The 25,524-nt window shown below is 46.0% G+C and overlaps 1 protein-coding gene across 1 annotated transcript in view; it reads left to right on the forward strand.

Moving 5' to 3' along the window:
* Positions 1 to 941: 941 nt before the first annotated feature.
* Positions 942 to 25,524, forward strand: part of mmp16a (matrix metallopeptidase 16a (membrane-inserted)) — a gene marked incomplete at both ends in the record, with an annotated part of 56,645 nt that continues 32,062 nt past the window's right edge. The window contains 4 exons of the mRNA XM_079233996.1: positions 942 to 1,067; positions 14,141 to 14,289; positions 15,922 to 16,044; positions 20,470 to 20,774. Coding sequence (XP_079090122.1) covers positions 942 to 1,067; positions 14,141 to 14,289; positions 15,922 to 16,044; positions 20,470 to 20,774 — 703 coding nt within the window. The remainder of the gene's footprint in view (positions 1,068 to 14,140; positions 14,290 to 15,921; positions 16,045 to 20,469; positions 20,775 to 25,524) is intronic.

Raw genomic sequence — 25,524 nt, forward strand, 5'->3', positions numbered from 1 at the left:
ACACGTGCACGCACACACACAGAAAGAAATACAGTGATACAACAAGCAGTTTTATATTGGTAGAAAAAAGTACATTTAAAAGACTAAACAAATATGTATCCAAACCATTTAACGAGGAGGCAAAACACCCCAATATTACATCTTATAGAGGATTATATATTATCATATAACTGACAGTGATTTTAGGCAACTTACATGAAAGAGAAGAAAAGAAAAGAGTTCATTTCGGCTTTATTAATGCTCACATTTTCATTGTGCTATTATTTCGGAAAGTATTCTCCTAAAGTGACACAAGTGTAGTACAACAAAATTAAAAGCATACTGTTGTTTAGTGAAACACATGGGAACTCCAAAAATGGACCTTTCATTTAGTGTTTCTTTGCATTAACAAGTTAAGTTTTAACGTGCTGACGCAGGAAGTAGCGACACTTAAGCCCGTGAAAGACATTTCAAACAAAAGCCGTCGGGAGTGTATATACTGTTGAGAGAATTGAGTTGAGGGCGGGGAGCGAAGGGGGGGGCGCTCGTGGCAGTTCGCGCGTGCGCACTCGGTGGGAAACACGATTGAAAACGGGCAGCTATGCCGCGCGGTGCGGAAAACGGGCTGGACGCGTCCGCTTGGAACAACGGCCGGTGCACCGGAGGACTGACCCGGGGACTGCAAGACCGGGAAGGCGGCTGACAGGCGTTCACAGCGAGACTCTCCCCGGGGGACAACGCTCCTGCCCCAAAACCACCGCGGCGAAAAGCAGCGAAGCGAGCGGTCGACGAATCCGCTGCTTCTCCCCTTTCCTCTCCTCTCCTCTCCTCTCCTCTCCTCCGCAAGAGAAACAGCGAGACGGCAACAATGTCTCCGCTAAACGTCTAGGATTTATCCCCGCTGTCCCTTTTTATTTGTATCGACCGAGCAGAGACAGTGCGCGACCGCCGCGGGGTTCACTATGGTGCTATTGGCGGTGCGCAATAGGAGATGTCTCAACGGCTGCTGTATGGGGACGCTATGCTTGCAGTTGCTGCTGTGGATTTTATGCGCCGTGAACGGTGAGGAGCAGCCGTTCAGCGTCGAGGTAAGAAGCACCGGGACCGTTATCTGTTGGCTTGACCATGTTTGCGCTTTTCCTCCGAGAAGCCTGCGTCGTCTCTGCTCTTTTCTTCTTCTCTCCACACATAACGCATTCTGGGCACATTGTTTAGTCTGTTGATGTCCCAACAACAGGGTCTTTGTGAGGAGTCCAGCTGTGGGTCCGGAGCTCCATCCCGTCCTGTTCTCCACTTTCTTTCTTTCTTTTTCTAAGGGGAATTTTTGATATTTCGGTTTGAATATGTATCTCAGGAAATGAACCTCATTTGTGTGCTCTCATCTGGGCTTGTTCACTTTCTTTAAAGTGGGCTCTGAGCTGAGAAGCAGTGTCACCAAGCAGAATACGAAGTAGCTTAATTACATGGTAATACCATTTTTTTTAAGAGAAAATAAAGAAAAAGATGTCCCCAGTAGAGAGCACATAGGCCACACGATCAGTTTAACATTAGTCAACTCTAATAGTGTTATCTCCATATAAAGGTTACACACCCATGTAATTCAATATGTGAGTCAATGACTTACAAACATCTTCGGGGCAATATTCCGAGTGGGTTCATGGCCAAATCTTTGTGTTCAGGGTTCTGTGATTTGGAACATTTTCAGACGTTCATCTTCAGATAGCGTCCAGACAGTACCGCCTGTGCCATCCTTTCCAAGAGCAGCACATGCTCCGAGGCTCGGTTCTGTAGAAAGGGATCGTAAGAGTTCACAGGCACCAACATGGGCACCTAGAGGAGATGTTTAACTGACAGAGCGAGAGAGAGTCTTTTCAAAGGGGCGCTCTCATTCTGATCTCGCATCCCGACTTATTGGATTGTTAAAAGCCCTCAGGCCGCAAGTGTCACGCCAATAAACTTTACCGCTCAACCAGCCTTGAAATGAGTCAATGTAACTTTTGTCTTTCTTTTCTTTCCGAGACTCTGCAGCACAAACACAAGCTGTTCCTCCAGTGGGTGAGGAGAGACATTTGGGCTTCATGAAAGGGCACATCTGTTTATTTATTACAGCCCCTTTGTGCTTCCAGAGCAAATCTCCTCCGTTTAGCCAAAGTCGGATGCGACTCCAGAAGATAATGACGAGGCGTCAACACGGCGACCCTCTCGCACGAACGCAGAGACGCAACCCAGGAACATCCTGGCATGTCCACTGACGTGTCACTCAAGTCCTACTTCCACACGTCCACATGGTTTTTGAGCTTGGCATGCCACACCGTTCTCCCTTTTCGGAGACGCAGGGAGCCGATTCAGTCCAGATGCTACAGGTTATTCAGTTAATAGGCCGGGCTCCCGTGACAGACAGGGGAAGTTAGAGGGATGTAAACAGGTTTCTTTTTCGTACTCGATTGGTAAATTGGGTTCTGGGCCAAGTTTGTTGACCGTTGTCCCCGAACACAACCAAAATAACCTTCTCTCTGGACCTGATCGGATGTCGAAAGCTTTTCAATAACATCCAGCCTCATTCTTCGCTGCAGGACACAACGGCGGATGATGGTGTCGTTTTCATCGTCATATTTTTATGAATTTCAAATTCCTAACTTGGCCGCACATTCCCGTCTCCCACGTCCTCTGCCTTGACTTGCATGTCATTATCCTCCTGCGGCCCGACATCTCGCCCTCTCTTTGTCACACTGGCATGTAAATGTGCTGTAACCGAGGAACTCTGATCTTTCCTACTTCGTATTGCTTACTTGTCCTTTTTGTAAAGAAAGAAGCAAGTCTCTGGCTTTTTAAGCGGGAACAAAGGAAAACATGAAAGCTTTGCCTTAATAAGTTTCAATGGTAACAGTCAATACATATCTGCATGTGTAAAAGTAAAAACATTGTGAGATGAGTTCTGACTCTATGTCCATGCAGCCTCCTGCTATCCCTAACGCAGTAGTTTAGAAGCCATTTTTGGCCCCTAATTGGCCCCTTAATTGAACCCGTATTATTGCCCGGGGTATCCCAGGGGTGAGAGAACTCTGGAGCCGGCTGGAGTGTCACACACATTTCACTCACAACTTTTGAGATGCCCTAGAGCAAACTTTTGAGAATTTGAGCATCAAGTTGCCAAAAGTATCTTGAGCCAGTCTGTGAGTTGAAGCAGGGCAAAGCTGGAGCCTAAAATATGTCTCATGTAAGTGCTTTGCAAATGCCGTAGACGTGTCCGGCTTCGAAAAGCCCGATCGCGATACACGGTCAGTATCGGGGTGACTAATGCCCCCTCTGTGTGTCTGTGATGTCGTAAACAGTTTCCCTGTCTGGAAAGACTGTGGACGGTGTGGAACGGGTTTCATTGGACTCATTAACGGGACCGGCTCTGACCGTATATATGTGTGTGTGTGTGTGTGTGTACCATGTGTACCACGTACAAAGAGAACGGGATGCAGCGTTGGAGGCGGAGCTTTCACCATCTCGGGTTATACAGGGTGAGGAGAGTGAGGAGAAAGTATTTCCTCTAAATGCCAGGTGGGTCTGAGGTGGAAGGTCACCGAAAGCTTTTCCTGTAATTGCTGGTCCGACTGCGGCCTTTCAGAAAACTTTTCGGGTGGCAGCGTTATTGCTGACTTCTTGGATTCGACTTCTTGGCTGAGTTTACTGAATTGCCAATTTGTCTCCCTTCTTCCAAATTTTCTTTGCTCTGGATTACACTTGGCAGCCTGTCGGTGGGTGATAACACTGTAATTAATAGTGACTCGTAACATCTATAACTCTACGGATCTGCCGGACTTGTGCTTGCTGCTGAAATTCTTCCAAAAGCTCCTCATCTTTTAGTTCATCCGACTGTCTTCCCTCAAGAAGTGATTCTGCCTGCAAACAAGACAATGTCATTAACAATGACACAGCCGCGAGTTAATTTCTTCATCTCCTTGCGAGTTTTTTTTTCTGTTTCGCTCCATATTGATTTTATGTGGAACACTAGTGAACACGCCAGTGAAGTCATTTTTTAATATGCTTTCTCTGCAAGGCCACGTTCAGTAGGTGGACGAGCTTTCTTGGGTTATTTTTATCATTAGCTTTTTACATAACCGAGTAATTAAAAGGAAGATAATGGCTTTTTAATCTCTTCCTCTGTGTCTGTGTTTGACACCGTCTCACAACTGGGGTGGAATTTCATTGACTGTTGCATAACACAAACACACAGCCCTGATCTTTTTTTAACTGTCCTCCGCTTTTGTCTAAAAGTGATGGTTCTGAACTCTTCCAGGTGCCTTTAAGGCTTTTCCCGTTATGATACAACATAACATTTAGCAGGTTTAAAGGCCAAGCGTGCTGCTGAAACTCTCCCGCCTGTGCTGCCTTTACGTCGGGTTGGTGCTACCCCCAAAGCGATGGATGCAGGCACGATGTCACCGAAGAATTTGCATGTGCATAGCAGTGACACTGGATAATGTTCATTTGAAATGCCTTTGTTTTCCACACGTGTCAAATACATTTGCTTGGTTACATAAAACCCTCATGGTATCACTCACAGCTATTTCGGTGCCCTACAGTCTCCCCTCCCCTTTTTTATCCCGTTGGGATTTGTGACCATGGTAGCTTTTCCCCGGGAACACCGCGGAGGCACCGGAGCCGGGTGAGCATCGCGTTACCTCGGTTAAACTCTGTGCTTCACAGAGAGGCATCAGGTACGGCGCTCTGAGTCACGTGAAGATGTTTGAGAGCAAGCTGAGTTTCTTACCTATACTTATACTTATTAGGGATGATCTGCTGCTCAACAGAGAGAGAAAGGGCGCACAGTTTCTCCGGCGTTCTCGTCTGTTAAACGTCCCGTCTCAAGACGGATACAGTAATTAATAAACATGGGTTTGGCAGAACTCCGCAGGCGGTCAGTTGTTTATCTGTGATCAGATTTCCATCAAATATGGTGGACATAACTTTGACACTATGGTGTCAAAAAAACAACAACAACCTATTCAAATTTGGTCGTGATCCGAGATGAGTCGGTTATTTACTTGTCGCCGTGGCTAATAAATATACAAACAGAGACTTATTAATAAAATATATATTAATACTGCAAAAAAAAAAGATGAGGCGCACGTTGTCGACGCTGCAGCAGCAGCAGCAGCAGCAGCTGTTTCCAGCCCTTCGCTAAAGCCCAGCACAGCCGGGGTCCAACCAGACCGCTTAGTGCTGTTGTCACTATGCGGGGAATGGCGAGGCTTCATTCCCGTCGCAGCTCATGTTACCGGTCGCCGTGCTCGGGCCTCTTGAGTGGCATCTGAATAATGGAAAACAACTAGGGTGTGCGTGCGTGTGTGTGTGTGTGTGCGCGTGCGTGTGTGTGTGTGTGTGTGTGTGTGTGTGTGTGTGTGTATTGGTGCTTCTGTCACTGGATTTCTGCTCTCAATCCTCATTGTTTTGCGCACGTGTTCATTTGTGTGTGTGTCTGTGTGTGTCATATCAGACGGCGGCTTCATTGCCCTCACAGTTACTGTTGATGACCAGACCAAAGAAAATAACCCAGAGATGTATTATTTCCTGTGCTAAACAGAGGCTTAAATATGACTGAATACAACACAAATCAGTGTCAAAACAATCTGAACTCTCTTATTTGCTGTTCCTGGTACCTGCACAGTTTTCATCCTCGTCTTCAACAAACTAGATGCTAAGCTGTGACTGTGGTTCTTTGCAGCCATATTTCCCTCCTACATACGGTCCACTGTGTACGTATGGGCTTACCTTCTGTGTCTGACTGCATGCAAGGGTATTTTTTTAGTGTATTTATACTTGTGCGCTTTGCCCTCGTTTCTCACTGAGCAATTATATGGATCGCGAATACACACACGCGCACACACACACACACACACACACACACACACACACACACACACACACACACACACACACCCTGCTTCCTTGACGTCATTTGGCTTCGGTAAGGGTAGCAGATTTCAGAGCCACTGGGGTGTCTGTGTCAGTCTGTTCACCCAATTCTAGAGAATACACAACACCTGCACTGACCTAAATGATTCATAATGACACAAACATACACACGCACGCACACGCACACACACACGGCAACACTCGCCCGATTCTACTCGGCAGCCACTTGTTATTGTTGTGTGTTATTCCCAATCTTTCTCCCTGCATGTCAACACAGTCTTTCTCTGGCTGAGATGTATCTTTGGTCACAGTTTACTGAGCTGTTAAATCTTTAATGTGACTGACAACTGCAACAGTAGATGATGCCAATGGGGCATCGCATGTCGGCTGTCAATTAAGCCGTCGACAGAAGCGCTCGGTGGGGGAACGTGCGAGTGTTTTTCTCACAATTCTGTGAGTTGTGGCAACTGTTGCGATTTTGCTTCTGTGTGCGATGACATAATCTGAAAAACCAGCATGTTTGAATATGTGGTTACAGTTCGTCCCAGAATTAACATGACTTGAATATAAATCATCCGTGTGGAGAGTTGACTCATGATGCTTCTGCAGCGTGAGTTCGTAAGACATCCGCTGGTGTGAGATGTCATGATCCAGACAGGCCTTTTGCTTGAATTAATTTCTTTATGTAATTCTTAAGCCATCAAAAATGCTTTGGAAAACCCCCAAAGGACGATCCACTAGAAAAAGGCACTGTCCTGATCAGTATGTATGATCAGACTGTGACATTTTAGGGTGACATTTTTGTGACATTTCGTCCTAATGGGGGCCACGGAGGTGGCGGACGCGGCGCGCATTAAGTGTTTTTAGAGCGTGTGCATGTGTGCACGTGTGTGTGTGTGCAAGAGCTATGAGGCAATGCCCCGTTCAACGTCTGCAACAGTCACTGCTTTGGGGTCACGTGGGGCAGATGAGGCTGTCATTAAAAGTCATGTTCAGTCTTTTGCAAATGCAAATTTTTACAGCATGAATTCAAGTACAGCCGTGAAGCTGTGTGTGTTGTGTGGGTTGTGGTTACCGGTGTGGGCAGCAGGGCTGCGGTTGTCTTGGCGACCCTGGCGCACTCGCCAGTGGTTCTGCGTGTAACCGATGAATAATTCAGGGTGGTCAGAGGCTCCGCTGCGCCCGCCCCCTCCTCTGTCCCCAGACATACTTTTGTCATACAATCAGAAAGATCAGTGCTTGGTGCACTCACTGAAATGATTCCAAAATGTGATTTCTCCTTCAACTTTCTGCTAATATTTGGTCGGCCTGATAATGGAATGAAAAAGAACTTGGGGCAAGGTCCTCTCCTGCTGATTGTTCGGTGCTAGCAGGGAGCTAATTGTATTCACTCAGCGTCTGTGGGTGTAAATCATTCACTGATTAGATGAGTAGACCGAAAACCAGAAAGGCTCCGAGGCGAGTAACTGACAGCAGCTCGGCCACAGCACAGGGACGCATTGATGTTAGAAGGCAGCACTGCTGTGCCGCTCACCGCTTCTACCGCTTCTACCTGTCGCATCAGTTTCATTTGACGCTCGCCAAATTGTACCAAGTGACATACAGCTTGTAATTTGAGTGCCATACCTGCTGAACTCACGAGAAACATCACCCTGGAGTGTGGAGTTACCGATCTTGAGGACTATGAAAGAATGTGCAAAGAGAACAAGGTTTCAAAAATTCTCTTATTGGTTGTCTGATTATGCCATATTGAGTATTTGAAGACAATTTACAGTTTTACAAGTGCTGTGTTGCCTTTGTGTTTGACAGATCCAGAGACAAAATTGGCTGAAACAGCCAAGCTCTAAGCCAGATGCATGATGGGATTACTAAATGTTTCTGATGCATACTGTATATGCATAGATACATTGGGTACAAACTCTTGGAAACAGCAGCGGTGTGTGCACTCGGTGAGTGATGCTGTTTGAATATACGAGGTGCAGTTGGTCTCCTCTGTCTCATTCTGCCTATAAACCTCCTCCGAGTGGCCCGGGCTTGTAAACACTCTCTGAGCGGTTCATTGAGGATCCGTGACAAACCTGCTCTGATGGCGAGCATAATTCTGTGATTTCATAGAACAGCCTGAGCCTAATTAGCTCCAATATTGCAGGGTGTATCTCGGGACTCAGGAAAAAAAACTCAGGAAATCGCGCGCGACTGTCACAGAAATTGACGCATAGACTTCAATCTCAGTGAATTACAGGACGTGGAGAGGTGCCAGTTCCCAGAGTTTATGAAAAGCCTGATGCCAACCAATTAAAGCTGTGGTCATTAAAAAAAACTTAAAAAAAAAACTGAATCACCTGCTATTTCCCTTGTCCCTCACTTTTTCATTCTGTATATGGCTTCATATCAGCTATTTTTTTTTAAGTCACTTTAAATGTCAAAACGCTGAGCTGCCGTGTTCACAACTCGCCATAAACAATTCATGTGCACAAAGTCATCAGGGGGGGCGCGCTCCCATCAGCTGATCAGCGCCAAAACACCGCACGCCATCGGCGCGTTGCCGTGCCGACCGGGGGCTTCCCGGAGGCACGTCTCATCCATAATAGAGGGATTTTGTCGCCCCTGCACCGGTTGGCCTTTTCATAGAACCCATGGGCTAATTGGCCTCACGTTTCTGCTGTTCAGGTAGCAGGAGCACGCCGGCTGCTGAAGAGGTGGTCCGGGGACACGAACACTCTGCGCTCGCCTCGGTTCATTGCTTGCGTGAGGCATCTGTGTGAGGACAAGGCCTGTGAGTCACTCCACTGCTCTGCCGTCTCCTTCTGTGTGTCGGCAGCGTGGGGAGTTCACCTGAGACGACTTTGCTAAGTCCTGATTGTGGTTTTTAGTCTCCCTGTTGGAGACTTTTCTGTACCTGAAAGGTCACACGCGGCTTGATAAGATGCTCAGAGAACCCCGCGCATTGCATTGTCTAGATATGGTTGTATAACGGCACTGCAGTGTCCTTTTTCAGGGACGCTATGAGGGCCGGGATTATAAACCACAAGCTGTGTGACGAAGGTGAAGATGAAATGCGCCGTGTGAAGACGTGCGGTGAGGCCGGGCTCCTCCGCCATCAGAAGCATGAGAGGAATCTACTTCAAAGTGGAGGGAAATCAAGTGTGGCGAACCCCAAAAATAGGCACCGACGCATTTCAGACATTTTAGCCTTCGTCGGGGCGCGCTGCCGACTCCTTATCTCTCCGCTCCAAGAGCACCTCGGTTTCTGGAGAAGTTTTTTAACCTCGTTATACCACTGCACTCTTTTCCGGAAGACCGGCTACATTTCTAACAGCATAATTATGACATTGCACGCGAGAGGCTTATTTTTGTTTGATGACGTGATCCCACTTGGCTAGGTTGGCGGGGAGTTGCATCAGGATGTGGGCGAGAGTCGGGGCGAGTGGATCAAACAAACACACCGAAAATGACGTGTGTTCTTTTTTATTTATTTTTTTAAACCTCAAACATTTCCCCCAGACGTCAGGAAAGCAACATGGTCACCACGTCATCTATATTCGTAGTTTGTAGCAGCCCCCTTTTTGCGTCCTCTAAATGATTTATCTTCACGTCTGACGCTCCTTCTATTTCTTTTCGCCTTTCCCCAGAAGAAGTCACGAAATGATAACGACGTGTGAGAGGAGACCTAATCCACAACCTTCGGCATGATGATGGGAATCAAAGGCTCAGATGCAATCTTTGAAAGTTTATGCAGTATTCATATTTCTGAGCCTTGAGCTCGTGCCTCTCTCTCTCTCTGAATCCTGAGTTTGTGTGTGTCTGTGTGTGTGTTCAGATTCTGGAAGTGCAACTGTGGCAACTTTTGCGTTGGTTTGACCATGGAAGTTGAAGGCTTTCTACGTGACGGACAAACTGAGGAAAAAGTTTGTGAAACTATAAATAAAAATAAAGGATATCTGGGAAAGCGATGTCACAGTGAGGTCATTCGGGTTATTTCAGCCTGGCCTGCGTTGGAAACGGGAGGTGTGGAGTTTGAAAGATGCGTGAGCTTACCAGGCAGGAGAAGTATAACAAAAACAGGCTATTTGTTGTATTATGGGAAATGTAGGCGGTTGCATTTTTTGGAGCTTAACCCATACTAGGGACGAAAAGCCGGGCCAAAAAGGCAGTTCTAAAAATGTTGGAATACTCCTTTTAAGCACATAACCTTCAACATACAAGAAGCCTTAGCACAGTATGACATTCATATGTAATTCTGCTTTCAAATATTCATTTATTGTGCTGTATTAAAAGGAAAAGAGACACCATCCATGTCTCTCCATCACATTCTCTAAGCAACGCCGCTCACCTCCTGTATTCAGACACACACACACACACACACACACACACACACACACACACACACCATCCAATATCCGGTTGACGTCTGAGTGACAGACGTATCTCAGCTCGCTCTATCTCTGCCGCCCCTTTATTTTTTTAATACACCTCTGTATCTGATATAGCGCATTGTCTGAAAGCGCAAAACGCCGCCTCACTTAATACAGACGGGCCAAAGCTCCTGGAAAAAACAAAACTCATTTACATGATAGCCGTGTTTCTCATACTGCAAAAATACATTTCATATGCACTTTGTTTTTAATGTTCTGAGCAGGGTTTCCAAACATCATAAAAAACAAGAAATGTATCTGTAAACATGGAGGACATTTGTGTCCACGCAGCAACGTTCAGGCCGTGAACGCACATTATTTTTGAATGAATAGACTGCTCCGAGATGTTTTCTCCCCGCCGCACAGAAAAAGTGGTCAGTCTTTCGAAACCCGTCTTATGTCCCGACGCTGGCGTTGATTACGGTGCTTCTCCATCGACCAGATGTACAGCATTCTAAGGGAAAACAACCACACCGCGTTTTGATTTTGTTCAGCTGAATATGCAGTGCCACGTCTGAGCTGTATACGTTTTCATCAATATCTTCTTTTTTTCCTTTTTCTTTCACCGCCCTTTCACCAGAAAAAAAGCAGCGGGGATTTCACCGGGGAGCCAGTGGTTGTAGGACAAAGCCAAATGTGGCCGCAATGACAAACCCTCAAATGCCAGGCAGGAGATGTGAGGGAGGGATGATTACAGGACAAGGGAAGGGAACGTAGACATTAGGAAGGAAGGGAGCTGCACAACATGACGGAGAGACCGAGAGGGGAAAAGTCAAGATGGTACAGTGTGTGTGTGTGTGTGTGTGTTTGTGTGTGTGTGTGTTACCAGCTGGTTGAAGACGTTTGAATGAATCAAGGTTTATTAGAGGCCTGTAAAGAATATGTAATATAAATGTTACTTGAGGCACAATCAGAAGATGTGTGAGGATAATCACAAAGTTCTGAAAGTTTTCCACTCTGATTTGGAGAGTTAAAAATAAGATTGGAAGGATTAAACAAAGTACGATAATAACTATCTCTCTCCCTCTCTGTAACTTGTAATGTTTGCGCTGCATTTCCCCGCCATCCAACTCTTTTCTTCCTCAGAGATTAAAACATGCCCCTTCAGCTTTTGCATCTGCGGTACTATTTTAACAGCGAACTGTTAGGGAGCTCAAAAACAACCCAGCGGGGTGAAATGAGGTTCACTCAATCACTTTTTTTTCTTATTTTGCTTTCCCAAACTGAATCATCGTTTAACGGTTTTCAAAAACCCTTCAGTTTTCTGAATTTTTACCTCATGCATTGTGGCGCCACCCAACCGGGTTAGTGAACTGAAACGTGTTCAGCTTGATGTGCGGCTCTGGTGTTTGTTGTCTTGTGATTTCCTTTCTTGTGACTGAGCCTCCATCAAGAGTCGTCAGGTTCTTGTGAGACTGCAGCTTGTTTGCAGGTGTTTCAGGTTTCAGAGTATCCGTGTCTTCGTCTCAACCTGAGCACATGCGTGTGTGTCTGTGTGTGTCTGTGTGTGTGTGTGTGTGTGTGTGTGTGTGTGTGTGTGTGTGTGTGTGTGTGTGTGTGTGTGTGTGTGTGGCAGATTACAGAGCTGCAGTCCCAGCACCTGAGCAGCCAAATGGAAATCTCGCCCATGCACCTCTCTCTCCCCCCAGAGGTGTATTCAGCTCGTAAGAGCCTGACACACATCATAATGTTATCACCCGCTCACTGAGTGCGAGGGGAGGAGAAGGGAACGGGGGTTAGATAGAAAAAGAGAGGCAGTGGGAAATCCGTGAATAAGTACAGAGCACCCAGCAGACAAAGAGGAACACAATTAAAGAAAGTAAAGGAGCGGAAGAGGCGGAACAAAGCCTGACTGACGTGACGGGAGCTCTGGGTGTGCAAGGAGGTGCAAAAAAATGTGAACCGGGACGTTCACATTTTCATCACTGCAGAAGTGTGAATCTGTGCACGTGCCTACCCACAGGCCTCAGGGGACAGGAAGTAGGGAGGCGGAGCATCAGGGGTCTGTCAGTGTGTCACAGCGCGCATAAACTGCAGAGATGGAGTCTGCTTTAGGTGCCGGAGCTTCCTCTCTGCATATCCCCTTTATAATGCAAGCACGAGAGACGTTTTGTGTTTTCGTGCATCCTGGGTTCTTTCTCGTCTATCGGTTGTCGAACGAGATTAAAGATTGTATAGTTTAAGATATCACTGTCGGGGTTTATAAATCACTGTCATCAAGTTTTCTGGGCGGAAATGCAATTTGGTATAAAATTGAAGGTATCCGTTCGTGATTCGTCGACTACTTGAAAACAAATTTGACATTTTCGTATGTGTCCGGCTGACCTGCTCCGGTTGCACTGACTAGAAGGCTCCGTCTAAGCTCCTTCCATAAAGAGTACCATCATGCCGTCCTTTCCAGGAAGCTTTTCTTTATGAATTAACAGTTACATGCAAGTTCCTTTCCAGGGTTATTATAGGAAACCGTGGAATCTACACAACGAGGTTTCTCACGTTTAGTCTTTTCCACATCTTTCAAGAGGTGTTGCAGTTAAGTCACTGGAATTCCTGAGACTATTTAATTGTTCTCGCGCGACTAAATGAACAGCGAAACTCGGCCAAATAAAAGTCTGCCACGCAACATGTTGTTTTTACACTTCGGTTATTCATTTTACTCTGGGCAAGAATGTGTTTTTCCTTTACCAACGGGCACCAGTAATCCCCACATTCCATCATATATTTATATTCAGGTAATTTGTTTTGAAACATTTAAATATTGGAGTTATCTACAGTATATATGTGAAACAACGTTTAACATTTACAGTTCCATCTACAGCTCTGGTCTGCTTTGTGCTACCGGTCCACATCCACGCGGCGGTCATTCCTCTGCTGTGTGCAGACACTGCCAGTTAGCTGAGCGACACCCCAAAGCTATTTCACTTTGAGGCAACCACAACAAAAGACATCACAAAGACTTCCATCTTTTACTGTAGCAGGCGTCTGTTTTCTCATTGGTTTGTTGTGGTTCCAGTTTGTAGCAGCTCTATGAATAGATACAAACGGCCCGTCCAATGAGTTTCTGGAGAGCTCATTGTTGCTGCTCGGAGCCCGACACGAAGCTCGCTCTCTGCAACAGAAGCTGCATATTCGTCGGCACCATTGTTGAGTAACGGTTCTCCTTTGTGTCCGGAGAGTGGCGCTCGGGTTTCACAGCGACGTGTTGCGTCTTTGAGATTCTGTTTCTGTGTCGCCTCTCTCCACGGCACGATTTTTATTGGTTGAATTTTCTTGTTTTATTGGTCGGTTGGCTTTGTGTCGCTAAGTGCGGCAGTTCTGTTCCCCAGCTTTATGATGAGGACTGAGAGAATACAGAGAGGCCGGGACTATCCAAATCCCTAAAGCCTCTTCTGTGGGGAGCCCAGCCGATCCCTCATCTTCTCCCTGGTCCAAAGATCTGAGCTGTGATTCCCTCCAGCGGGATTTTATAGAGACACTGAAAGCTCTATTACACCAAAAGCCTGTCCCTGACAAGCCAAATGACACGATAACAAATTACATTCTGCTCTCCAACCTTGTATAGAGGTTTCTCTCTTTCTGCTGCCCTTTGCCTTTCTGGATCTCTCTTGAGAAAAGTGCCTTTTAGATCTGTCAGATCTTTTTCTTACCAATGTTTCAGTAGCTCTTGTGTTTAGTTGTATGTATAGAAATGGTGTTCTAGGTCATATAGAACAGGGAATACGGCAATTCCCTTTAACCATCAGTCTACAATCACTCCATGATTTGTTTGTTTTTTGTTGCCTAGACACCTGGAAACCCTTCACTGTGAATCCTCACCCCTTCCCTCTCTCCTTTGTCTGCAGTCATGGCTCCAGCGGTACGGCTACCTTCCTCCCGCGGACCCCAGAATGTCGGTGCTGCGTTCTGCTCGAGTCATGCAGTCCGCTATCGCTGCCATGCAGCGCCGCTACGGCCTCAACGTCACGGGCTCTCTGGAGAGCAGCACTATAGGGTGAGTCACACTTTGAATACGGGACTTTGAGTTCTGAGCTTTCGTCATGATGACGTCCCTCAAAAGATACGGGAACGTATCTTTATAAGAAAGAGGTTATATAGAGGTTTATAAGAGGTTATAAGAAATGTACGAGAAATAAAGACACTCGCAGTTATTCGATGACTCCATAGGAGTTTAATGTAAGCACAAAGAAGTGCCGATGTTTAATTTAGTAGAGTAAAAGGACATTTCTTGTATACGCTTGTTACGTTGGTTATCTATGGATTTCCAAACAAACAACAGGCGAATAAAATGTCTCTGTTTCCTAAGTATGATTAATTATTTAAATACCAAAAGAGCCAGGAGATGTTTTACCTGCTTGACGTTCTCGATTTGATTTAACACTACGAGCTGAAATTTAAAGTCGCTCTGACATAAATAGATATTTTACAACAGGGAGTGAACAAAAGCCAGAAGGGTAAAACGTGCAGTCAGCGAACAAGTGGTGGTTAAAGATTGTTGAAACTCACAAAGATGTCTTCAAGATGGGGGACAAACGGTGGCTGAGTCTTTCATCCCGTTTTGTATTCGGTGAGGCAACCAGAGTGGTTTTGCCGAGACACTAACTTACCCGAACATGGATTAAGTGGGGCGTCTTAATTTGATCAAAGGGGCCTTTCACAGAGAGTGCACCTCTGTTGTCAGATCAAAGGCTGCCAAATGCCAAAGTATTAATAAAGGGGAAGAACAGGGACAGCGGTTGGTTGATCGGTCGAACCGTAACGCAGCAGACAAGGATGACCTGGGTTTAGAGGAGGAAGAGCTGCCTTTACTGTCACCGCGAAGACGAGAAGAGGTCTGTGACGTTTCCTGTTGGGCAGCCACACGGATGTAGTGGAGGGTCAAACCCACCTGAGGCCTGTGTAAGAGGTTTTTAATCAAATGATACTTTGCATTTAGAATCTAATTCACATTACTCATGTGAAATGTACTTCCAGTAATATGCTCTTGTTTTTAAACCCGCTGTAGCTCAGGTTGCACCCTGTTTTAACCCTTGGGCCGTCATCATTCTACCTGCAAATCACTAAAAAAACACAAAAAAACTAACAGTGTTCACTGACATTTGTCCCCACCAACACCGAAATGCCATCCGTGCCACAAATAGCAATGAGCTCAAATTGGCCGCTGAACTGTAACGTGGCGACGCGGTGGCCAACGGTGTGAATGCAGACGAACAGCTGTCCCACCGCTGGGCTGAGGCGGAGTGAAATGTGATCCTCTAACAGTGTGCCTGTGTTTCTCTCTCTTCCTCTTCCTCCTCCTCTGCTTCTCTTTGTTGAAGCAGCGATAACACGATAAGGTGAGGGCTTCTCTTGTGTGTAACATGTGAGTGAATATGTGCTTCATTTGTACAGTGCAGAGAATTGGGAGGAATTGCACAGGCTAATGTGTTTTAGATTTTGAATTGACTTTTATGTGTAGAGCGTTCACGTGTTATGTATGCGTTTTGCATGCATCTCATCCACCATATGACTCATTGCACACTCAACAAAGTCCACATCTGGATCAGAATTTGAAAAACGATGAATGAAAGGAGTGTGAAAAAGATGCGCCTGTAGAATGACGGTTGATTTTGTTTTTTTTCTGCAGGTGGATGAAGAAGCCAAGATGTGGGGTTCCTGACCAGATAGGGGGCGCATCCAAATTAAATGTCAGGAAACGTCGCTACGCCCTGACAGGACAGAAGTGGCAACACAAACATATCACGTACAGGTGGGTGGTTTGAAAATGTGTCAAGTTTGTTGGCTCAAAGTAGCGGCATCTTCCCCCAAACCCCATAACCACCCCGACATGCGCGGGCCGTCCCACACAGTGACTCGACCCGTCAAGTTGTGAAGACATGCGACTAACGAGATCAACCCAGTGTGCGCCTACAGCCCCGAAGAGATGACTTACATCGACATGTGCACACAAACGGGCCTTCATGACTTAACCAGTGTCGTTGACCTTTTCATTAGGATGCACATTCCTTTGAGAGAGACAGAAACAGCCTGCTGTCATTTCTTTTAATGCAGTACTTGCTCTCTTTTTTTTTATTCCTATCCTGCCTTTTAATCTTTAATCAACGGTAGCCCAATTAAAACTGTCAGATCTTGGTAGAGCTCTTGTCTGTCGGCTTTTGTGCTTAAACATTTCCCACATTTCCTCTAGTGGAGCCAAGGAGCCACTGCTGAGCACAGTATTTAGATTTATATAATGGACAGAAAGCTTCAAACCCGACGGTTAAACGTTGCTTTAAGCCAAGCTACAACCACCCAAACACTACAAAGAACATGTTGTTAAAAGCCAGGACTGTACGAGAACCGGCCTCATCCTCTGAACATGCAACACAAATGGGAAAAGAGTGTACATGCAAGAGCCATACATGCACCAGAGATCTCATCACCAAATTCTGACATGCAGCTACATGAGTAATAATGTATGGGACAACGTGTTGTATAATACTTCCCTGTTGATTTAGTGAGGTCAGTAGCCAGGATCTGTAATATTGTATACATACCATGCCGATGCTTGCCCCCAGCCCCATGTTTCATGGGATAATCCTCAAGAAGTGGGCATGTTTTTTACGTTTTTTTTTTTTTCTCTCTCTGTCCTGAGGGATAAATGTATAAGCAGTATTACATGCTAAATATAATCTAGTGCATCAGCGACATACAGCTGAAGTAGGGCTTGTACATCACTGATGGCAGAAACCGCACAGATTCGAGGCCCGCACATTTCTCTCCTTAAAACATTACACTGAGACAGGTTTTGGAGTTCATTTCACGAGTGCATGGTTCCCCTGTGCCGGCACAGATTTGAGAAGGAGAAAATGAGCCGGCTTGATGAAAAGTGGAGGAGTAGATGGGTGGAATTGAAGGGTAGGGGGGTGTTGGATGAGAAGCAGCTGGATAGAGAAAGAGATGAGCTGAGAGGAGAAGAGGAAACCCCAGTGGAAAGCAGAAGGTGCTCTCTGACAGATTAGGGTTATGTAATCAGTGTGTGTGTGTGTGTGTGTGTGTGTGTGTGTTGTACATTGATGTGGGCCTGGCTCCCAGTCAGAAGTCGGATGTGCCTGCAGCTGCTCATTTGAACTCAAATTGGTGCAATGGAGAAAGTGTGAGGATGTTCTAAAAACATCCAATAACAGTGACCGGTGACGGTTCTCTGAGTCTCATGTTCATATTCATCTTTACCTTTTTGAGACAGGAGTATCAAAATGTCAAAAACAAGATTTGATTTGTTTTGTTTTGGCCATTGTTTTCGCAATGATAACGTTGTACTGAGTGAAGTTGCTGAGATCTACGAATGTTGAAGTCCTATTTTCTCTTTTGTCTTAGTATCTTGCAGTGTCCTTTTACAAGTTGGACGTTGAACACAATGCTTCCAGTTATGTAAAGTCTGTCCCATTTTCATAATTTAATCTGTCATTTTCCTCCTGGTGGCTCCGTTTAGTGAGGTGCGACTGTAAAACAGATTTTATTTTACAGCTTGGGGTCTTTAACTGAAGTCACTCTTTCTCCCCCTTAAATATCCTTCAAACGATAAGCTGAACGGTTCAAAACTAATTGTTGAAAAAGAACCGACTCCGGCGTTTAGGAAGCAGCACAAATGCAAGGCCACCCCAGGTGCGTGCTAGTTTGCATGTAGCCACATGCAGCACTTAGCCGTGGGGAGGCACTAATTAGCTTTGTCATGCCGACAGCTCTCCCTGCATGCAGGTGCTATCGTAGCAGATGACTTGCATCCGGAATCATTATCACCTCACAACATGGAGTTTGACTATTTTACATGGCCTCAGAGCAGCTCGGGCTTACTTTCGTTCACTTGTCGTCTTGCAGCCTCTGTCTGCACACGTTTCTCTCTCGTTCTTAAAATAGGACACACACACGGTGAGGTGGGTAATGGAATCAGATGAAACCATCTTTTTATTCCTCAAGGGGCCACAGACGCTGCTCAGGCTTTTCATTGTAACTCCAGACAGAGGAAAGACATGGACCGGATTCACGGAGAACACTCGAGGTGCCACAACCGTTCTTCTTCATGTTCCTCAGAGAAAACACTCGTGCCTTCGCAGACACTCTCCGGGTCAACTGATATGGATATGAAAGCAGGACAGTCCTGTACTTCTATCTGCTCTACATCCGCATTTCAAAATGACAGAAGGGCCATTTTGTTTTGCCTCCATGAGTGGCCCCAATCAGACAGAGACTGTTTGCTTACTCAACAGTCAAAACCATCGCTTCACTTGATGCTTCTGTAATTCGAGAGCAAATCTTGAGATACGAGCATTTATTACTCGCCCTTGTCTGAGGACGGTTGAGGACACGCACACATTTCCACGCTATTATTCATCACAGTTCATATCACCGATAACGGATCTTAAACGCAGTCAACAACACGGCATCAAAACTTTCGGTTCGAGGCCCTTTTAGTGTTTTTCAGCTCATTGTTTTTGGGCGTAACGGTGCAAAACCTTCCTGCTTTGGTTCACTCACCCGTGTTGTTTTCCGGGACAGCAGACCGAAGAAGAAAAAAAGGACTCTTGAAACCTTTTGTATAAACGGCAGACAGACAAAGTGAGCAAGTAGAGCCAAATATGTCCCTCAAGGGTCTAAAACAGAACTAAAAGTAAAGTAAATAGTGGACTCACTGTCATCAGCTGGACACAAAGGTGCTTCTCAATGTGTTAGAGTCACTGTTTGCTAACATGTTCATCCGATCAACTTTATAAGGTGATCATTTGTCAAAACTCTTTAAATTACATAAATCTCGTAAGCTTGAGAGCGTAATTGAAGCGAACACATCTTTGCTTAACGTGGCAGTCGGCTGTCCACAAGTCTGTCTTGAAAGAGCAAACAGAGAAATAGAAACAGTTTATTCTTTGGTTTGAGCAATTAGAACATTTTAAATGAAATCGGCGGCTATGCAATGGCACTCTATTTATATTTCATAACCAGCCTTTATGCTTCCCTTTTTCACTGAGTTTGATTCAATAATTAATCTTTGCTAGCATACAATATTAATATGCAGCATATAAATGTGCCCTGCAGCAGTCTACCCGCCACGCAAAAGAAGACGAGAAAAAGAGGTTCTGATAATATTTATTCCTGTAATGGGAAATGGCAGCCAAACACAGATGCTGTGAAGAATCCCAATGAAGAAGGGAACAAGAGAGGAGGTTACAGGAGATACAGAGGAAACAGGCTGGATGGGAGGAGGGGAAAAGGCATTATTGATAACTACTTGAAACACCTTAGCAAGAAGACTTGTGAAAGAGAAAAGAACAATAAATTGTCACATTATTAACACAATGCACTCATCAGCTGATCTCACCTCTGACACGGCGCCACAGGCGCAAAGGATGACACAGAGCTGTGTGTGTGTGTGTGTGTGTGTGTGTGTGTGTGTGTGTGTGTGTGTGTGTGTGTGTTTACAGGCGTTTAAGTTGGGTGATGATGTAAACTATACCGATCCATCTATCCCGAGACCAACCGCGTTTTAATAGGGCCGGGATATTTTGAGAGCGAATAAAGTGGAGTCAGGTTTTCGTGATTGCCCAAACCAGACCGGGGCTCTCAGCAGGCAGTAGGCTGTTGATAATCCCTAATTAGAAAATAAATTCCAGTGGCGGGGGAACTGTCCCGTCCTCTCCACACCTGCAGCAACTCAAAGCCGGCGAGGGAGGACTCAGCTGTTTTCCCTCTCAAATCACTTCATTTAGCTCTCTGTTGGCGAACACGATGAGCGGGGAAATGGCAGCAGGTGATCGTGATGGATTTCCTATTTTTTTTCTTCTTCTTTTTGGCGTACTGTGAGCGGGTAGATTGACATCGCTGAGGTATTTTTTATTTTTTCAGCCGTTGTGTTGGTAACAGTTGCACTAAACTGACTGTGTTGTTTCCTATCCCGCCGTATCTCACGCTCCGAGTGGACGCCCAGCAGAATAAGTCACTCTTCCGTGTGTTTGTTTGACTAAAACGCTCCGAGATCCCAAGAGTCTTATCAGACCAGTTTACAATACATTTGCTCAGCCTGACAGCTGAAGGTGAACTCCCAATTCAAGGCTTCTTTGAGCACGAAGATAAGAGAAAATGACCTGGTTGTGTGAAATGTTCATGTTTGTCTTCCCAGTCTAACTTCCCGTTTTCCCCGCAGCATAAAGAACGTGACGCCCAAAGTCGGCGCGGAGGAGACGCACGACGCCATTCGCCGGGCCTTCGACGTCTGGCAAAACGTGACGCCGCTGCGCTTCGAGGCCGTGCCCTACAGCGAGCTGGAGCGGACCAAGAAAGACGTGGACATCACCATCATCTTCGCTTCGGGTTTCCACGGCGACAGCTCGCCCTTTGACGGCGAGGGCGGCTTCCTGGCCCACGCCTACTTCCCGGGGCCGGGAATAGGAGGCGACACGCACTTTGACTCGGACGAACCGTGGACACTGGGCAACCCCAACCATGACGGTAAGAGTCAAGCTCTTGGGAGACTTTATGACTTTTACTGGAGATGGCGTGCATGTGGATGTAGAATATGTACAGAGTTGATATTTTGCGTCGAGGGCCATGACCTCGTCTCTCCCCGGAGCGGAGGGTGACGATAATAACTCGTCCTCTGAGGGAACATAGTCTCAGAGCCTGCAGGTGGGTGCTGAGGAGGAGCTTCTGAAGCGCTATGTGAACAGCGGCAGCGGGGAGTGACGAGAATAACTTAGCCCTGGAGGAACATCGACTGGGAGCCTACAGCTGGAAGCCGGGGTGGAGCTTTTGAAATGCTATATGAGCAACAGCGGCAGTAACAACACGTGACAGTGGAGCTTTCACGTGAGCCGTGATGCAGCAGGCATTGCAGCAATGGAGGCTGCTGGCTGCTTGTGTACGCCATAAGCATATTTGTTTTTTACTGGTCAGTGCTGCAGATTTAAGTCTGATCAGTTGATTCTTGCCCAGTCCTCTCTCGTAAAAATCATCCGAGCCTGCTGGCGGGTATGTCCCCTGGTGATATACAGCAATCACGGCACCTCTCACTCCGCCGCGACCCCGAGCCTGTGCCCTAGCTGAGCACTTGCCCTCCGAGTTTTACAGCTTGTCAGGCTGCGTGTAAGCCTTCAGCGGGGTCCGTAAGTCCCTCTGTTGTGTGGGTTGCATGTTGAGCAGCTGTGGTACCACTTGGCGTTGTGGCGAGGACCGACAGGCCTCCACTGGTGTGTGTGTGTGTGTGTGTGTGTGTGGCAGCCAGTCAACTAAGCTCCTAGGATGACCTCTGACCCCTGCGCAGTCTTCAGTGTGATAAAAGAGACTTTGAAAAAGAGTGGATGGAGATATACACGGAGGAGAGAATGGAAGAAAAGAAGTTAATACAAGTAAAGTTAAAAGGAACAAATAAAGTGAAGTAAATACAAGCGGTAGGGAAAGTTAAATGGATTCTTGGTTAATATTCTTCTGGAAAGCAGGGCAACATGTTTCACATTTGTGTCTCAGATCGTAAAATGTGTTTTTGTTCCTTCTTTTTGTTCCTCATTAAATCCAAGGGGCGAGTCGGCCCCGTGGTCCACCGCCGAGGAGACTCAAAGAGTCACGACAGTCATCCGAGTTGTGAGTCAAAACATGGGCAGACACACGGAGACGCTCTCAGGAAATAAGGACACAAATAAGTGGAGGGGAGAAAAAGAGAAAAGGGCGAGTATCTGGAAGGCAGAGGAGATAACGGGGTGAAAGAGAGGATGAGAGAGAATGGCAGAGTATCTCTAGACAAATATTGGAGGTTCAAGAGCTCACTAGAGAGACAGACGGAGAAGGGAAAGACGGAGAAGGCAACGTATCGAGTAGTAAAGAAAACATTTGAAGAGGAGATGGGAGAGAGGGGCCTGTGGAGCAGCGTGCGTCAGAAATAGAAGTGAAGAACTTGCCGTCGAAGACTGAATTTCAAGTGGAAGCGGAGGGGATTTTGTCGGCTCAGATAATATGTCGGGAACGGCTATATTTCAGGCTTCTGAAGGAATGCGTAGTTGGATCGAACTGGCAAGAATCGCTCCCACAAACCCGACAGCGATCACCTCCAGTAGACCGCTGACGCACCTGCTGTTTCGTTGGCCGCATGATCTGCTCATAGAAAGGGTGTGTTGTCGGCCCTGCTGTCGCGCCTTGGAGGAAGGAGAAGCAGCTGTCATTGAGGGCTATGATTCATCCCCTTCATCTCTCTGTCTCTCTGTCTCTCTCTCTCCCCTCAGTGCAATATTAATACAGCCCTGCTGCGACCCACACTTCTGTGGAAGCATCCCATAATGCATGCAGTTCTGTTACGAACTCACAGCTGGCTTTCTTGCCAAATGTGAACATGCGCTGGCTGAAGCCTGCCTGCTCTCTGTGGATTGGCGAGGGAGGTTGTTTTTTAGAACGCTCATAACAGCCTGAAGATGCCCAGAGACAACATTTTGGATATTGAATTTCACAGTTCCTATAGCAAAGAATACTACAAATAACGGGTATTGCTGTTGGTTTCTGTCTTGGAGCAATTGAACATACGTGATGGTGTGTGAACCGGTGTAGCGTTCATCCGCTTTGTATATTGTGTGTGTGTGTGAGATGCATTTGGATACACAAGGTTTAATCTCAATGCTCTGTAAAACTGAAAGCTTGGCATAATGCAATAAAAAGTACATTACTGGTTTTGATTCCTGCTTTCTAAAAGCTCAGCCAATGCTGGATTTCTGAGGCCAATACTGCTATCAATATGATATTTATCAGATGTATCTCACGCTGTATCTGAAATGAATTAGATGATGAATGGAACCGTGAATATTCAGCATTAAACATCATCTGGATAATATTTGTAGATGACACAGAAGACACAGAACAAAACTGTCATAAAGTCAAACGTACATAAAAGGCGGCCAATCAGAAATGATTGCTTCAGTTCGCTGCTCTGCAATTTATTGTACATACAGTCTGTCATCGCAGTAATCAAATCAACTGCAGCAATTCCATCAGAGAGGTCACTGACTGGCCAATATAAAAAAAAAAGTGATACGACGCCATATATCAGCCGAACCAAAAGATTACCTGCTGCAGTGAGTGGATTGGAAAAGCATTGGCGGGCATTCAGACCGATAACACACTCCGGCGTTTCAAAAGAAACGCGAGGGGCTGCTTTGGTTTGGGTGCGTTTGTTTCACACCGCGGTCAGAGGGGAAATGCAATTTTAGACGGTCCGGTTTTCTAACGGATCCAAAGCGCTTCACCGAAGTTGACGATATCACGGGACATGAGAAATCCACCGTTTAATCTTAATTTCCTCAAAACAATTGGTTATATGTGTTTCTATGTCAGATAGAAGCTTCCATCTTTAAAACGTATTATTGTAATAAAACCAAGCATGGAGATGTTCATTCTAATTAAGAGATTGTCTTAATATCTCTGCCAGCAGAGGAAGATAATTCCATATATTTCCAATGCAACTCGCTTCAAGGGTTTGTAATCCATCTCTCGTCCATCTCCCCTCTCCTCCTGTACCATGCGTTGTAGGGAACAGCTGGGAATGATATCATTTTAGCTCAGATGATGCATTTCCTCTCTCTCACACTCAGTCTTCCATCCCTCCTTTTTTATTTGTGTCTTTTTCTTCTTTTTTCAAGTTACACACTGGAGATGAGCTCCTGTCCAGTAAACTGTCACGCATAATCCTCCCGCGCTGTTGTCGAGAAGGATCAGTCGTCCCGGTGACCGTTGACGGCGTCGCACCGTGGCTGTTATTGTTGTTGTTTTGGGATGATGACGTCACTGATGCACGCTGGAGGATTAATCCCTGTCTGCATAACGATAAACACTCTCAAACAGTGTTTATGTGCTCAAACACACACACACACGCACACACACACGTATCTGCACTGTTTTGTCTGCACCTTCGCTCACGCTGCAACTCAGGCATCTGGGGGATAGAGGATTACGCAAAAGTTACATTCAGTGGGATTTTTAGCTCACACGGCAGAATGAGGTTCTTACCGGGATTAGCTAATGGAATTTTAAGACTTGGATGCACAGTATACAGCGGCTGCTTTCTACAAGTTTGATGCTTTTATCATGGAGAAGAGAAAGTGGTGTGACAGCAAAATCACAGGAAAAAAAAAGAAGGTAGCTGCACTGGCATTGGGACAGAGGTACAAATCTGAGGTTTTTGTTCTTGCAAAATGTTGTAAGGCAACCAACTCACTCATTCGTTGTCTTGCAACAATTAGATGCCGCATCAAACCACTGCAACAAACGTTCCCCGTTTGCAACGGCAGCAGCGATATCTGCTCATCACGACTGTGAAGGATCTTTGGGGAAGTGAGTCTCCGTGAGGCTCCGCGTTAACCGCCTCCTTTTCACAATAAACAAGCGCTCTGGTTGACGGGGGACTCCACGATCACACCAAGCACGCCGAACAAACCCCCAACGCCAGAACCTTTCATGTGCGGCACATCACGCCCGAGAAGAAGAGTTCAGAGAGGGAAGCGTGTTTGACACGGAGGTTTGGAAAAAATCCGTTTCCATGAAGACTAACTGACGGATTTACCCATATGCACCCCTCCCTTCTCTCTCGGGGACGTCTACAAAAGTGCTCGTCAGCCTTTGGTGCTGCTGCTGTAAAAAAAAAAAAAAAAAAAATGGAGCTTCCAGTCGAGGGAAGGGATTTGTTTAAGCAACGTTGAAAAATGAACAAATGCTTCCAACGGCGGATCAGAGAAGCACTTTTGGCTTGAGGGAATTGTTTGTGGGTTTTATCCCATCGTAATCAAACTCAGATCGGTCTCGTTAGCGATGCGGAAACGCACGTCTCCAATTGAAAGAGGTAAATTGGGTATTTACATCCTGGAAGTTGGCGAATGTGAAGATGTACTTGACACGTGTGCATACTAGCGTACACGTTCTGGTAGACCTTACACCGCTGAGCAACGGCCCGGGTGGTTTGTGAAGTGTTTGCTTTGTGTCTCCATGCTGGCGGTAGATCCAAAAACACAGTTATGTAATCTCAAACCTGTTGGAACGTTACACTGATCCCTTCCATGTCTGTCCGTCTCAGTGTTCCCTTTCTCTCTCTGAGCTGCCTAAGACGGACAGAAGTCAAATACTAACAAGAAACACATTGGGCTGTCCTCCGATGTGTTTGTACATCCCTCCCTCTCTCTGTCTATATCATTTAATTTCACACTGTGAGATTTCACACATTATTGCGTTA

Source organism: Taurulus bubalis (assembly GCF_910589615.1).
Source record: "Taurulus bubalis genome assembly, chromosome: 18".
Taxonomy (NCBI): domain Eukaryota; kingdom Metazoa; phylum Chordata; class Actinopteri; order Perciformes; family Cottidae; genus Taurulus; species Taurulus bubalis.